The sequence below is a fragment of the Agelaius phoeniceus genome, chromosome 5 (genome assembly GCF_051311805.1).
Source record: "Agelaius phoeniceus isolate bAgePho1 chromosome 5, bAgePho1.hap1, whole genome shotgun sequence".
Lineage (NCBI taxonomy): Eukaryota > Metazoa > Chordata > Aves > Passeriformes > Icteridae > Agelaius > Agelaius phoeniceus.
In genome coordinates, this window is record NC_135269.1 from 58,367,368 (window position 1) to 58,382,584 (window position 15,217).

General features: G+C 35.1%; 1 protein-coding gene across 3 annotated transcripts in view; it reads right to left on the reverse strand.

Moving 5' to 3' along the window:
* The window catches only part of CPNE8 (copine 8), a 71,960-nt gene that overhangs the window by 19,283 nt on the left and 37,460 nt on the right, over nucleotides 1-15,217 (reverse strand). Inside the window, exons 10-13 of one of the 3 annotated variants that reach the window (XR_013182470.1) lie at nucleotides 13,257-13,298; nucleotides 7,575-7,650; nucleotides 4,953-5,006; nucleotides 1,870-1,976 (exon numbers count right to left, since the gene is read on the reverse strand). Coding sequence is in view for 2 of the 3 variants with exons in the window: in XM_054632120.2 (XP_054488095.2) it covers nucleotides 1,808-1,869; nucleotides 4,953-5,006; nucleotides 7,575-7,650; nucleotides 13,257-13,298 (234 nt within the window). In the remaining variant the exon portion in view is untranslated. Of the gene's footprint in view, nucleotides 1-1,807; nucleotides 1,977-4,952; nucleotides 5,007-7,574; nucleotides 7,651-13,256; nucleotides 13,299-15,217 lie in introns of those variants that run through there. The other 2 variants (XM_054632120.2, XM_077179091.1) reach the window with 2 other exon arrangements.

The following is a 15,217-nucleotide window of genomic DNA, read 5'->3' on the forward strand; positions in this document are numbered from 1 at the left end:
CCCCATAAATAAATACTGTAATTATAATTTGTTAAAGCTGTCAAGATTTCCATGACATCTCCATTAATTCTAAACACCTCGAATTACAATGGAAGTTTTGAACATGAAGTATTTCATTAGCACCCATTTATGGAAGAGCAAATATGCAATTGTGCCTATTGTAGAATCAGTGCTTTCTACCTCCTGCCTATCTAAATGGAAGAAAAACAGGGAACTTAAAAAAAAAAAAAACAGTTTTGGAGGACATGATGGGAAAACAGACTGATTTAATGACAAAACCTTCTCTTTTCCCTTCCTTCAAATATTTCTCAACTGGACTTGAACTGATATGTAGTCATATTAAATGAGACAAACAAAGGAAAGGAGAAGCCCAGAAAATAACTGAGTCTGAGCCTCCTGACATGAACCTCATGTCATGTTTACCTAACTGCAAATGTTGCAGAGAGAAAGGCAAGATTTTACACAAGTACTTCTACAGTTTTCACTGGCATGTATATAGAAATAATTGTATGAATCACTAAAAAAGATTCTATATAAAATAATAAGTATCACTGCTCATGCTTTTAAACATAGAGCATTCTACTGAATGATATTACTCCTTTGTCAAAAGAGCAGAAAAAAGTTTATGTGGAATTTATTAATATCACAAACCTTCTCTGACTTGCAGTTAATGAGATATACTTGTATTGTTACATCTCAGTGAGGAATGTGACAGACCACCCTGGAAAGATTACATAAGCAGCCCCTATAAAATTTTCTTTTCAAATTTAGACATAAACCTCAACTCCTCAGTTCCTTATACCTACTCCTTCTGTAGAGATGAATTTTGAATGAATGGGGAATAGGATGGTCATGGCATATTTGTACAGCACACTTCAAAGGAAACAGCTGCACTAGAGGCAAGACTCTTTCTTCATGCATTTGTGCATACACAGACTTCAATCAACAGAAATTTCTGGTGAACATGGATGGATGGCTATTTTCAGCTTCTGCCCAAGTCCCCAGCAGGAATGTAGGACTGCCACTGCTGGGACCAAAGACAAAGCTCTATATAGTACTGTCAAAACACAGCACAGACTTTTATTTCCATTGAACTCTGGTTGAAGACTTCCAAAAAACCCAAAAAAATGGAACTTGTTTCTTCACAGGTGATCAATGCTCTCAAAAACATGTGGAATGTATATGCAGACTATATGCCCCAAAAATCCAAAAATAAGTGCCTTAAGTGCCTAGGAATGTGTAACAAATTTCCATTGTTTTAGAGAATAATCTGGCAGGCATGTTAAGAGCCAGGAATTTTTCAGATTTGGTCCTATTTCCAGGCACGTTCTAGGGTAAGACATTTGACACTTCTGTCTCTACTTCTCTTTAGAAAAAATGATGATAAATGAGAAATCGAACACATTAAAAATTTTAATTACTATTGAAAAAAATAGTAATTAAAAATAGTAATTTCCCCTTTGAAGGGGAAAAGGTCTAAATAAATGCCAATATTAAATACACCAAATCTCAGTATAATTGGAAGAAATAGGCAGCATTTTAATAATTTAATATATATAGATAATTCCCTTTTGTTTAATCAAATTTTCTCTGGCTGGTCAGAAGTTACTCTTTCTCAGTGTTTTAGTATCAAGTCCAATTCCAACAGTATGAGCAAAGTCCCATAACTTAACTTAGTAACTATCTGCATGCTTTATGTAGGAAAGTACAGCCCCTAAAATGAGGAAATAATACAGCTCCTTACAGATGCTACTGAGAGCCATAAACAAATTGTGAAAACAAGAAAGGTTTGTTGCTAATCACATACCCGCCTTTAATATAGTCAAGGAATGAAACTTCTGTTTCAATTAGGAAGGAAAGCAATGTTACCTGAAAGCAAATAAAAGAGAGTCAGACATGAATTGTGTGTTTCCCAGCTGAACAAGTAGAGACATAAGCACAATGTTTTTCGAGCTCTGTCCTTAGGATGTAATTTCCTACAGTATTAAGGGAAAAAAGAAGATTAAAAAAGATATTAAATAATTTCAGCAGGCAGCTCTTGAAAGGGAAGAGACAGGTTGAGAAGTCTATAATTGCCTTCTTTTTTTTATTTAAGGAGAAGGTAAGGGGCAGAATATTGTATTCCAGAGCAGGTTACCACATACATGTTTTCTGATTTCTGTGTACTACACCTACAGCTGAATATTACTGGGTATATGATAATGCATCTTTTCTATGAGCACTTCAACACTGTTTGAAGAACTCAATTACAATTATTTATGTAATTACTCATCTCACATTAAAGGTGGTGTTGAGTATTGATACGAGCCTAGAATGCAAAAATCTAGTAAAGTATACACATATAGGAAATACATAAATTTATTAAAAGTAGTATACAAATGCATAGATGTATGTATGTATATGTATACACATATATCTGTATATATATAAAAATGCAATGGTAAGACATTTCAGCAGTCCCAGATTTTATCATTCAGAAATGACAGAGATCCAAAACACAGAGTAATCTAAAGTGTTATTGGCATTTTCAGCAATCGAGTCACAGAGGTATAAGCTCAAGTGGAAAAGATCCAGCATTCAAGATCTTCATATATTGTGCAATATTTATGAAGCAAAGAATTAAAATTTTGATTTTATTTACACAAATTCTCTCATTATATGTGCAGCAGGCAGGCAGTGAAAACTGCTTAAATAACTGCTCAGAGCAAATCCACGAATAAAGATACAAGGAATAAAAAGGGAGTGGAAATCTATCACAAAATTTTGTGCCCATTGGCAGAAAAAAAAAAAAAAATTGAAAATACTCCTAGGTTGTAACCTTAGACTCAGAATGAGATTACATGTAGTAATTCTGTTTTCTATCCAACTTCCTTTGTCACAGTTCTGTGTGATTGAGTGATCAGCTAAGCTTAAAATCACCAAATTACCCTTCTAGCTGGGAACACCATAACAATGTTCTACCAGGCTATCAGTAGCATAGCCTTGCAAAAAAGACCAAAATTTCTATGCATTTTCCCACTGGACACAGTAATATTAAGAGTTGATCTGCTCTTACATCTGGTTCTCTTGTTCCTAATTAATTTAAGCGAATATTTTTACTGCATCTGATTTTAAAAGTCAAAAAATGGAAACAAACAACTCCCAAAGCGGCTGCATTACTTACATATAGGCAACAACTACCAATGCTTCAAGTTTTATGCAGGGAATTTTTTATTTCACTATTAGGCTTTGTTCAAAACTAACCATGAATTGTGAAACACTTCTTCCTAGTATGTGATTTGATTGCCTGAATTCAAAATGACCCCTTAAGTTATAATAAATTGAGATATGCACTGTATGTACATAGTCCTTAAAGGCAAAAGTGAGATAACAGTCAATTATTTATATCCACTGTAAGTTCTCCAGAATTCTACCTCCTATTAATGAAAATTATGGTCCTGGTGCCTGCCTTGGATATTTAAAAACTTGTGGGATAAAGAATATCTTGGGTAAATGATGAGGACAAGAAAAACAAAACTGCAGGCAAACACATAAGAAAGTGACCATGTGGAGAAGCAGAAGGGAAGCCTGAAGGACTACTAGAAGTCAGGGCAAATGGGGACAGAGATGACTTGATGTCAAAAAAACTTTACAAAACCAACAGAAGAGAAGGAAAAAGAAAAGAAAAGGTAAAGGAGGAAAAAGGAAAGAAAATTGCTAACAACCATTTATTGGAAATTTTGATGTAATTGGAAGTAAAGAATAAGACACAGTTGATTTTGTCTGTTTAAACGTAAGTAAAATATGTTTTTTCAAATGAAAACAGATACTTGTGAAGATGTTGAAGTATTTTAAACCAAAATTAACATGAAAATTGAATGTAAAAATACATTTTTATTCCCTTCTGTACCCTATGTCAGATTTCATACCTAAAATTTATCACTGATTGAAAACAACCAATTTACTTCAGTTTCTCACTCACTAATTTAATGCAATAGAACTTGATTTTAACATGATAGATTTTAGTAAAAGGAATATGTTAGTAAAGAATAAACTACCTAATGAATTAGATATTGCATGGTAAATTTTAGCAGCCAAGCTGCTTTTTCCAATTTTTCATAATTTAAAGCAAAGGTAGAAGAAGAAGTGTTTATTTTCTCACTGGTAAACAGACTTAGACAAGAATGTAAGAATGTCAAGACATTCCTTCAAGGCTACTTTTCAGCATGAAAATAGCCCTACTGAGCCCTACTCAAGAGTGGAACTGTTCATGTGGAAAAAAACCAGATGGTGGACGTGTTTACAAAAAACATCTCTCATAACTGATTAGGTGTTCCCAGATACCAATCCTCAAAATTTATCTTCACTTTTTTGTAAATGATGGTGTGAACATCATGGATGCCAGGACATCAAAGCTGAGCAAGTGCTAAATGGAAATAATTGCATTGCTACCAAATGGTTCATAAACATGAGAACAGAATATGGAATGCAAATCAAACAAGAAAAATTCTCATTCCAAACAATACTAACAGACCTTTCAAAATAAATTTACAAATACCTGTTGTTAATAAAAATTGTTGGCTCTTTTTGATTTTGCCATGATAATCATACTAGCTTTTACCAATGCTAACTCAGCAGATACATTTTAAAAGAAAATTTATTTGTAAAAGTGCAGGTATGTTTCAGATAAAAATTTAAAAAGTGTATTCAGTCCAATAGTTTCAATTATTTGACTGAAATTTTGATAGAACTTATTCTGAAAACCAGTGGTGACTTGACAGCACATTTGGACAAGTTTTATATCAAACCCTTCAAATTAAAAAACATCTGAAAATAAATGCTGTGTAAAAGTAAATAGTTTATTGTGGCCTTGACAAAATTTTTCTATTCTAATCCTGTTAAATTACAAGTCAATTACACTCTCTTTGAAGCAAGAAGAAAAACATCCAGTAACATAAAATACATTTACTTACTGTTCCAGAATTAACATACTTTTTCTTTTTTCCTTTTTTCTTTGGATTTATTACCTAGAAACACAGATACAAACATTAAAGCAGTATGATCCAATATAAAGACAAGTGTAAGGTATTTTCAATGCAGAAAGTACTCTATTTTCAGTGCATGTTGAAAACCAGTGAATTTACCTTCATGGTACTTGCCAGGGGAGCCAGTGCTGGCACTCATATTTGACAAATAAGGGATGGGGGAAACAGAGGTAAGAAGGTTCATTATATCTGAGAGCTCAGTGAAACTCTGAATTTTCCCAAAATTCTGCATGGTTCTGCATTCCTGATCACAGTGTTTCAGTGTATGGTGTCACTACTTTGTCACCTCACAGTGCATCTCTTCACAACCCAGTTAATCTTTATCCATCTGCTCCTCACAGCACCTGAGAAACACCAGAGCTGTTCTACTCCCAATTTCTGTACTTGGTGCAATGACAGGATCTGCTGACAGGAAGATCAAGTTTCATGAAATAGGTAATTTCATGAAAATGTTGAATATCACCACCTGACTGGCATAGAGGAGTTTGGGGGCCCTCAGTGCACTCACAAGATTCTTCATGGAGCTAGACTACAAAACATTAAACCGTTTTCTTGAATGTCTGGAACCCATGGCTATAAAATTTCTCACTGTAGCCACCAATAATTTTTTTGCCTCCTGAATACCTACAAAAAGCATGTCTCAGTTAATTTTGTTACATACACACAATAATGTACTCCTGCTTTTCCAGAAATGCACATGGAATCAGAAGCAAAACATTATTTTGTTAATGAGGTCATTCAACTATCTCCTACATATCTAGGATATTCAATGCCTTATGGCTTACTGCCAAGTTTTACTGTAAACTACTCACAGATGTTCTGCAAATGATAAGGAATAAAAACATTCCCAATTGAAATCTTAGTCACTTATCTGGTATAAAATATTTAAAGAATTTTGCCTGAAAATGGGCAAACTAGTAATACTTGTCTTCCAAAGATTTTCTCCCCCAACCAAAATGAGATTATATTTAAAGATCCTATTCCTTGCACAACACAGAACAGCTGTGAAATGTAAGGCAGAAAAAGACAACTATGATTTGAAGTCTTCCCAAACATGCTAAACAAGTGAGTCCCTCATTTCCCCCAGTATGCCACACTGATGTTATACAGTAAATATTCTGCCAAGCTTTTACTCCTTTACACACATATACGCCCATTAACACTTAAAAAATCCCAATAACTCCTGCCCCTCCATTTAACAGTGTCTGATGAGCAATAGACTAAGCCTGTGTAATTGTGGCAATTAAACAATGCAGCAATTCTTGTTGAACCAAAATTTTAGCGACTCCTGCTGACATCTGCCCAGAAGAGGAAGATGAAGGTAACAGGCTGCCTGTCTGCCCTGGGGCAGTGCATTCACTGCTCTCCAGAATTCAATGGTCAGCCCTGAATTAGCAGCATATTGCTTGCCAGCAGTCATTAAATGCCAAAGACAAGATTCATTTGAACTTTCTGCTTCAGGTAACTTGGCAATTGGCTTCTCAGGAACTGCAAGAAACTGCACTAGAGCTGGAAGTGAAATATCATGGGAAACAAGGCATATACTTGGAAGCAAAGATGAATTAAATGACAGCTTGTTTCTCTCCTATAATTCACAGTACTATAATGATTTTAATATTGACATGGGGTTCTTTTTCGAATTTCAGGTAACTCCAGCAATTAAACAACATTTTTTAGCCTCTGAAAATTTTACATCCCAGCAGGGACCTAGAAAGCTACATGACTTATAATGAACCTATTTAAAAAAGCTCATTTGCAAGGAGGTGGCTCTATCAGGGTTCCTCATCTTTAAATATGGGACACTTACTCAAACTTCTCTACCTGCCTTGGGTTTGTTTGTAAAAGCAAAATGTTTAAAAGAGAATTTGCCCAGTATCTTTTGTTCTGATACTGTACAGACTAACCCAGTAGACATGAGCTGCTCAGGAAATGTATGCTGTCCCTGGGAGTATGATACTGACACTATATTTAATAAACTGAAAAATTACTTAAGATGTTATGACAGAATACTCCTGGTAGGGTAAGATTTGTGTCAGTGAAACAACAGGAGAGGACATTTTCACTGCACACAGCAATCTGTGTTATGACACTATTCACAGGAAACTACTATAACTTACTGTAACTCTGGGGTTGAGCTTGGATCTAAATGAGAAAAAAGCCATGGCTTTCAGTTATCTTTGTCCTGCTCTGCACAGCAGCACCTTTCCTCATCTTCAAAATAAGAGTGCAGCACATAATTGGAGCACCCTCCTTCCCTGACTTCTTTAGTGCTTACCTAAACCATTGTATTTGCTACCACCTATATTAGGACTATGAAAATACTAAAGTATAATGGCAGTAGTCTGAGACCAATTAAAGGATACCTTAAGGAATACCAAAGATCTGCACAACATACAGAAGAAGAAAAAAAAAAAAGGGTTAAAAAGGGTTATAGCCACACAGGCTTGCCTTCTCATTAGTGGCAATAATAGCTTTCCATTGTTTTCAGTGTTTTCCATTGTTGTTTTCTCATTTATTTCCTGAGAGTGAGTAAATACTCATGATACTTACCTCATAAACATTGAACTGAGACTGCCCTCTCGACAGCTCTCTGTAACTTGTTGTGAATTCTCCAATGAAATCATGGCTGTTTGAAAAAATAAGATTTTAAATCAAATGCACAACATTTAGGAATTTAAACATGTGTTTTATCTATTAATGCAAAAGAGACACAAATCCAATATGAACTAACACCCAAGAAACAAATAATGGCAACAGATATAATTTGCTTAAAAATCATTATTACTCCCTCTGTTTTGTGTAATGCAAATTTAGACTTGGAAAGGATCAGCTTAAATCTTTTTGATATCTTTTGCTTAACTTAGCTGCACAATGAGGACTATATTGTAAATCAGTGGCTGACCCCAATGTAAGTTTACAGAACCTGAAAAAACAGAGCAGGCTGCCAAAAACTGTCACCATTTCCTCAGTGGATGACCACTGGCACTACAGACTCTGAACTGTGTATGAGGCTATGTGACAGGAAGGGAGTTACTGAAAGCAGGGAAGAAGTAACTTAAACAGCAAAGACCAGCCCTCCCAATCTGTGTAACAGACACTGAACATTTAAGGGGAAGACCCAAAGCTTATTGCAGCTCCTCTGTCTTCCCATCTGGGAAGAGAAAAGCAATCCACTGAGGCTACCCAGCTTATGGTATTATTGGAAAGCAGATCTCAACCTAACAATAAAGCAGAGGTTATCAAGCTTCTCCTTTCTAAATTCTATTCCTGCTCTAGGAATGTATCTGGCACTCCTGTGCTGTCATTCAAGTTTTAAAAACTGCTTTGCCAATGCATAAGATGCATAAGCAGGGAGTGGCACATTGCCCAGGAACCAGTGTGAGCCACAGGGGCTTGTGGCAGGGAAAGCACCCTGAGGAAGGTGCCCAGGCTCAGGAGCTGGGGCACAGAACCCACAGGGCTGCCAGATGTGGCTGAGCTGCAGGTTTGCACCTCAGACAGGCACCTGGGATGGAAGGGCTGCAGGGCTCAGCCCCAACTGCACAGCTCCCAGAAGCCACAAGTTCTGCTCCCATTCTCTGCTCTGCCCAGCTGAACTTTCCCCACTGCTGCTCCAGATTTTGCCAGCTGTGCCCTAAGAAGGCATTGTATTTCCTCTACACTCTGCCTCCACATCTGGTGAGCTATGAAGCTATTTTACCTTCCCTCCAATGGTAAACCCCACTAGAAATGCAAAGTTTTATGACTTTGTGACTTGCAAATCTTGTTTTTAAGAAATTTAGCACAGTTTTAATTAAGCTATAAATATTAAAAGCAAATTTAAATAAATCTGAATGTTGTAAGATGAAAAATGGAAACAATCCATAGCAACATTAAATTTCTTTCTTGCTTTATTCATAATGAAATTAAACAAAAAAACCCTCAAATATACATCTCATTTTCTGAAATCAGCATGAATTCACAAAATATGTAAATCAAACAAATAAAATGTTCAGTCCTCGTGCTGATACAAAATAAGCACAGCATACTGTAAGAAAGCTTGAGAAATACTCTATGTTAAAGATATTCCTCATTACCCAGATTCAAAAAAATGGACCACCTCACATGAAACACTCCCCTTTCAATTGGGAGATCATCAAATTGCTTCCAAAACAAAGACTTCTCTTAAAAAATGTATTTTGGAGGTATATCTCTGCTTAAATGCTCTCCAGACTGCAAGGACTATTGGAGCAGGGAATAGAGGAAGCATCCACAAGGTGTATTTAACCTTGGGTAACCATGGCACTGGAGAAAAATACATGTTGCTTAAAATGGAACTTTTCCCTTTCCTAACAGTTCTAACCTTTCATTTTCAAATCAGGTTGTATATTTAAGGCAGAAATCCAAGCAATGGTTCAATGACTATGTACAAACATGCTGCAGCAAACAGGAAACATGAGCCATGCCAGACAGGACGGTCCCTGGGGAGCAAAAGAATCTGTACTGCTTAAAAGGAATTGCTCCTGTAATTCTATGAGACACTGGAAAGGCTCCTTTCCCCATGGCTATATCCAAACATGAGCTAGAAAGATGTGATTCCTCTGATGAATCATGTTGCAAAGGTTTGGGCAAACATAACCAGTCTCAGAGCCCTTGGAAGGGCATCAGCCAGGATCTTTACACTGGGCACCCAGGTGGATGGAGATGCCACACTAGGCTGGCTCTGAAGGCTGAGTGCCTTCAACAAAATATGCCTTTGCCAGATGTATAAGTCACTAAGGAAATATTCTAATATTAATCATCACACTTCAGCAAATGGATCTCCTCATTAGTCTCTGGATTGAGAATCCAAAGTACTTACTCTCTTTGCCTGCCTAACACCAAATTTTCCTAAACTTTCACCCACGAGTGCATATCAGAAAACTGAACTAGAGTCTTAGCACAGAAATTATCTTATAGCCCATCTCCCTACGTTTTCCACTAAAATATCTTAAAGCCCATCTCCCTAGGTTTTCCACTTCTAGCCCAGTGTTTTGAAGTGCAGAAAATCACTTTCAAAATTATATTAACTTTGAATTTTTTTATTATCTAAAGGAAAAAAACAATAGAGGAAAGGACAACCATGATCAGAAGCATGTCAATGAATAAGGAGAAAATGCAAGAATTTAAAAATCAACTATCTAACTGGAGAAGGAAGATGAAGGACAAAAAATAAGGTGGAAGAGCAATTTCAAATCTCTCCTGAAGTACTGATATTCTCAGATGAATGCTTCTGTGGCCCCTGCTTAGCATGACAATATTTACAGCTTTATAACTCAACCCCCCCTTTTTCTATGTAACAGCTCATAAATGTCAAGACTGTAAAATGACTTTTGCAACATGTATACAAAGTGATATTTTTTCTCTAACCTTTTAGAGAGAACCAAAAATATCATAGTATTGCTGATGTGAAGTTGTGCACTATCTTATTTTTTTTCCTTCTGTTAGACCTGTCTGCTCCATATATAAGGACACTCAATAAAAAAACCCTAAAAATGTGACTCTGTCAAACAACTGGCCAAGTAACAAAACCAACTTTTGTTACTTCTTATAGCATAAAATATTTTGGGGTTTGTCACAGCTCTTAGAAGCAATAAAAGGTATCAGAACAAGTTGTTCATATTTTGACAATTTTTCTGCAAAAATTTTTATGCAATTTTTATGCAAAAACTGGTTTGACAAAAAGGATGTTTAGTAATTAATAGTGTTAATGTTACCAAGGGCATGTATTACTTTTTGTCAAGAAGTTTTGTTTGATATTTGAAAATAAATAAGAGCCATTTGATGACAACAATATGATCATGATGTTACATTACAATTACTCCAACAATGTAGTTTAGGAACATGAAAGAAGCAGCTCAACCCAAAGCACCATGGTGCTATTTGCCAAAGCACAGGTAACACAGAATGGGGAAAAGGGAAAAAAATTTCTTAGTCAAGACTCAGGAAGTCAAAATCCAGTCAAGCCATGATAAAGAAATCAAGTATATGCACCCTAATTTTGTCTTCCTGATTGCAGAACAGCCCATAATATTCAGAATAACTTGCTTTGCTATCTGGAGAGAAGGCAATCTTTCAAAGATTGGTCCTGCCCAGTCTGCACATCTCTGGAGCAAACAGATTCAGTGTGGTGAAGTGTCCAGCTGGTGTAACACCAGCTTATAAAAACTGTCCATCACAGATGGAAATTAATATAAACTGAGGAACAGCAGAGTTGTAAAAAAAATGTTAGAGTAACTCTTGAATGGGATTAATTTCAGATATACTTGGCAATGTCAGAGTCAAATTAGGCACTTAGGTTTTGCTATGATCATCCTGTAGGTTTATAGGCACCACCAGTTGGCAATTTATTCCAGGTAGGATGGATTCAATCAGACCATTTTCCCCTGTAAGCCTCTGAAGTAGCTTAAATGATTAGTTCAATCTACTTGTCTGATTTTTGCATTGTCTAAAGTCACATGAGATGAGTTCTATGTCATCTTTCAGAGGAATGTTACATTAGAGATGTCAGTGCTCTGTGTGCTTCTAAATTCAAAATAGACAGAAAGCAAAAAGCAGCAAAAAATCAGACCATTAGAATAAAAAGGAAAACATGAAAATGGTATCCTTCACTTTTTGTTTTTTAGATATTAACTTTATAGGTATTCAGATTGTGATGTGAGGAAACACAGATAATATTTGAAACTATTTGAGATTGGAGAGGCTAATGATTGCCTAAAATGCACAGTATGTTCCAGATTTCAATCAGACTGGCAGCTGCTTAGTGTTATTTGTCAGATTTCTTCCTTTTCCTTTTAATCCTACAGATTTTGGATAAAGTGAGACAGCACATGGGGTTTGATACCTTGATAAAATATAATCCTTGTTTTTTATTAATGTGGCAATACAATTTAACTTTTCATTGCTAGCTTATTTTCAAAAAATGTGGTTTATACACAAACAAATTTTTTAAACATTTGCCAAATCTCATTGAGAAAAGAATGTTAATAGAAATTCGAATAGGGATGCAATGATTTTTTGCTAGTATGGCTTTTTAAATTTAAATACACTTATTTTAATTGCTAGAATATGTTATGTATATATGTTATTTCTCTCCAGTGAGTATCTAATCAAGAAGTATGAATTTACACTGGCAGATATTCATAGAGGGTAAATGTGAGATAAGAATGCTTGTAAATCAACAGGCTTCATGATGAAAAACCAAAAAGACAAAACTATAACACAAGAGAGCTGAAAAGGCTTTTGGATCTTGTCAGCAAGTCAATGAACAGTAGCATAGGATAAATTTGCCTACTATGATTACAAGACATTGCCAGAGAAGCACAATATCACTATCTATAGTACTAGAAGCAAATTGCTTTGGTTGTATTAAAACATTACTGTAGAATAAATAATATGCTTTTAAAAATCAAAATGCAAGTGCATATCCATATATTCTAAAATATAAATTATGATTAATAGGAAACAATTAAGACAGACCAACTTAAAGATAAATGGAAATAAACATATTACTGTATTAAATTTCAGTTCTAGTATCAAGACTCATGAATACAGTTTCTAATCAAAGTATGAAGATATAAGCTCAAACTTTTTTAAATAACAAGAGGTATCAATCCACTGTGTTAAATGATAATTGTACCTTGTCTGTCAAAATAAAGGCAATTTGAAAGGCTCATTTCTTCAGTAAGAAATGTACAGCCAGTACAGTGGGGTTCACAGCTCTTAAGAATAAGAGATCCCTCCTGAATTTAGCAACAGAAATTCCACATGTATTCCAGTGTCCTCTTTCAAGGGGGTTATACAAAACTCAGGTCTTCCAACTCCTGAGTTTTTTTGGTGAAGAAACATTTTGATGAAGACAGACATGGAAATCAACATTCAGACCAAATGTGAAATTAAGGCAATGAATAGGTGGCTTCTATATTCCAATATTTAGGCCACCATGAGTAGCCACTGTAGGCATGTGCATTTTATCATGTTCCATAGATGAATATACACACAGCAGGTTTGAAATAGGCTAATGCAGCAGTATTTACCACAGCTGCAAAACACAGAGCTGTACCACAGCAGAATTTTTCCAGTACCTGTACCTCTAAGTATTGACAAATAACTAACTTTCTCTAATATTATGCTGAACACTAAATATTTATATGTTTTGCAATGTGTATATACATGCAGGAATAACCCTTAAGTTTTACAGAAATAATGTCTTACCTTCCATCTCTATCCCAGTCATACACTTCTACTTTAATTGTCCTAAAATAAAAAAAACAAAACAACAACACAACCCTATTAAAATGTTAAATATGTACCCAGATTGCCTTTAAGATTAATAACATAGGGGTGCATTAATTGAGCCAAATCCAAAAAGCAGAATTTTTCAGTCATTTCTCATGGGGCAGCAAATAGCCTGTCAGGTTACACAACACTTCTTCATAAATCAATAGCTAAATGCATTGGAAACTAAGGAAACAATTAAACACATTGGAAGTTTGACCAACATACTTTTACCTGCTGATGCTCTGAATTTTCTGTGGTCTTTTAAATAAATGATTCTTTAAACCTTAAAGTATTATCAAAATTTTTAAGAACTGTTTCCTTATGAGTACAGTGAACCCTTGAGGGCAGCTCTAACCTTGCTTCAGGGATGACTGGGAAACAGATAAAAAGGAAAACCCAGACATTTTCCAAGTAAAGATCAATCATATGTCACATACTTAAAGAGTGGATTTCTTAAAATGCAAATACTACAGAGCATATTATCATCAACATCCTTGATGAAAGAGGAAAGTTATATGAGGATACAGATAGTATACAGATTTGTTCATCTCCTTTTACCACAGAAATATGTAAGCAAATTCAACTACCACTAGCAGTCAATCCTAATTTGGCCTAAAATCAACTGAACATGGGATAGAAAAATAACACCTCCCATATTTTAAGTAACAATGTGACTTACTTTTATTCTTCAGAACAGTTTCACATGAAGTGAAGTCATCAGGGCTGTCTTATTAATAGAGGGGACAAGAATCTAAGCAATTACTTTGTCATTTGCTTCCATGGAAGCTGCTCCTTATTCTTCCAATTCCATACAGTCAAATATATATATACTCATTTTCTTTACTAAGAAGGGACTCTTTGGAGATAAAGGTGAGCAAGAGCTGATATTATATACAATATAATATCAAACAATTCACACCTGGATGTTTTTCATATTTTTTGTGATATTCCAAAATAGGAAAAGAAGGACTCACTTTGTCTGGATGTACGTCTTTTCAACTCAAATTTAAAGGCTCTTAACTACACCATTTGTTATATTTTATAGCTCTTGCATAATTCAGGTTGGATTTAAGTTCCCTTACAATGAAAACTGATTAAAGTGGAAGTTGTTCTGCAGAACAAAGTGAAAAACAACTCCAAACCACTTATCCTACCAAGTATTTCAACCTTCAAAGGAAACTACTTTCACCTTCAGAGGAATTCAGCAAAAAAAGGCAATATCACAATCTTTTTTCCCTAGACAATCATTATTTTACTTCCATTTCAAAACCTGTTATGACAGACAGAACACACCACTAAGTTAAGATTTATGTAAGGTTTAGTGGGATTTAGGTTTTGAATAGTCTTCCAAATCTGTGTCCAAATAGCAAAATCATCTCAGTAAGAAAACTCAGATTATCAAAATAAATTATTAAGAATATCAAGATAAATTCCTAAGAAGGATCTTCAGACAGGTAACTGCAGTAAGGGCAATTCATCCTTGAATAAAGCTCCTCTCTTTAATATGAAATTTATTTCATATTAAAGGATTAATTACGGATCTTGACTTTTATCTATTTTGCATGATTTGCAAGATATTAAAAGACCTTTCCAATCTTCACATACTGAAACTTAACCTTTCCCTTAAAGGACACAGTTTAGAGGATGGGTTTCCTAGTTTAATATTAAAAAACCCCTTTCATTTAAAAATAATCAAGGTTAGAGACGGGTATCTCTGTTTTAATACTGTTATGCAGAAAGTAACTGTAAGTGCTTTTTGAAAGCTCATACTAGGAGAAAAAAAGAACAAAGACACATTAGACACCAAGTACTACTGCAGTACTGAAACACCATTCCTGTGATGTCTGAAAACACTGTATAATTGCATAGTTTGAGAAAAATTAAGCAAATCCTGG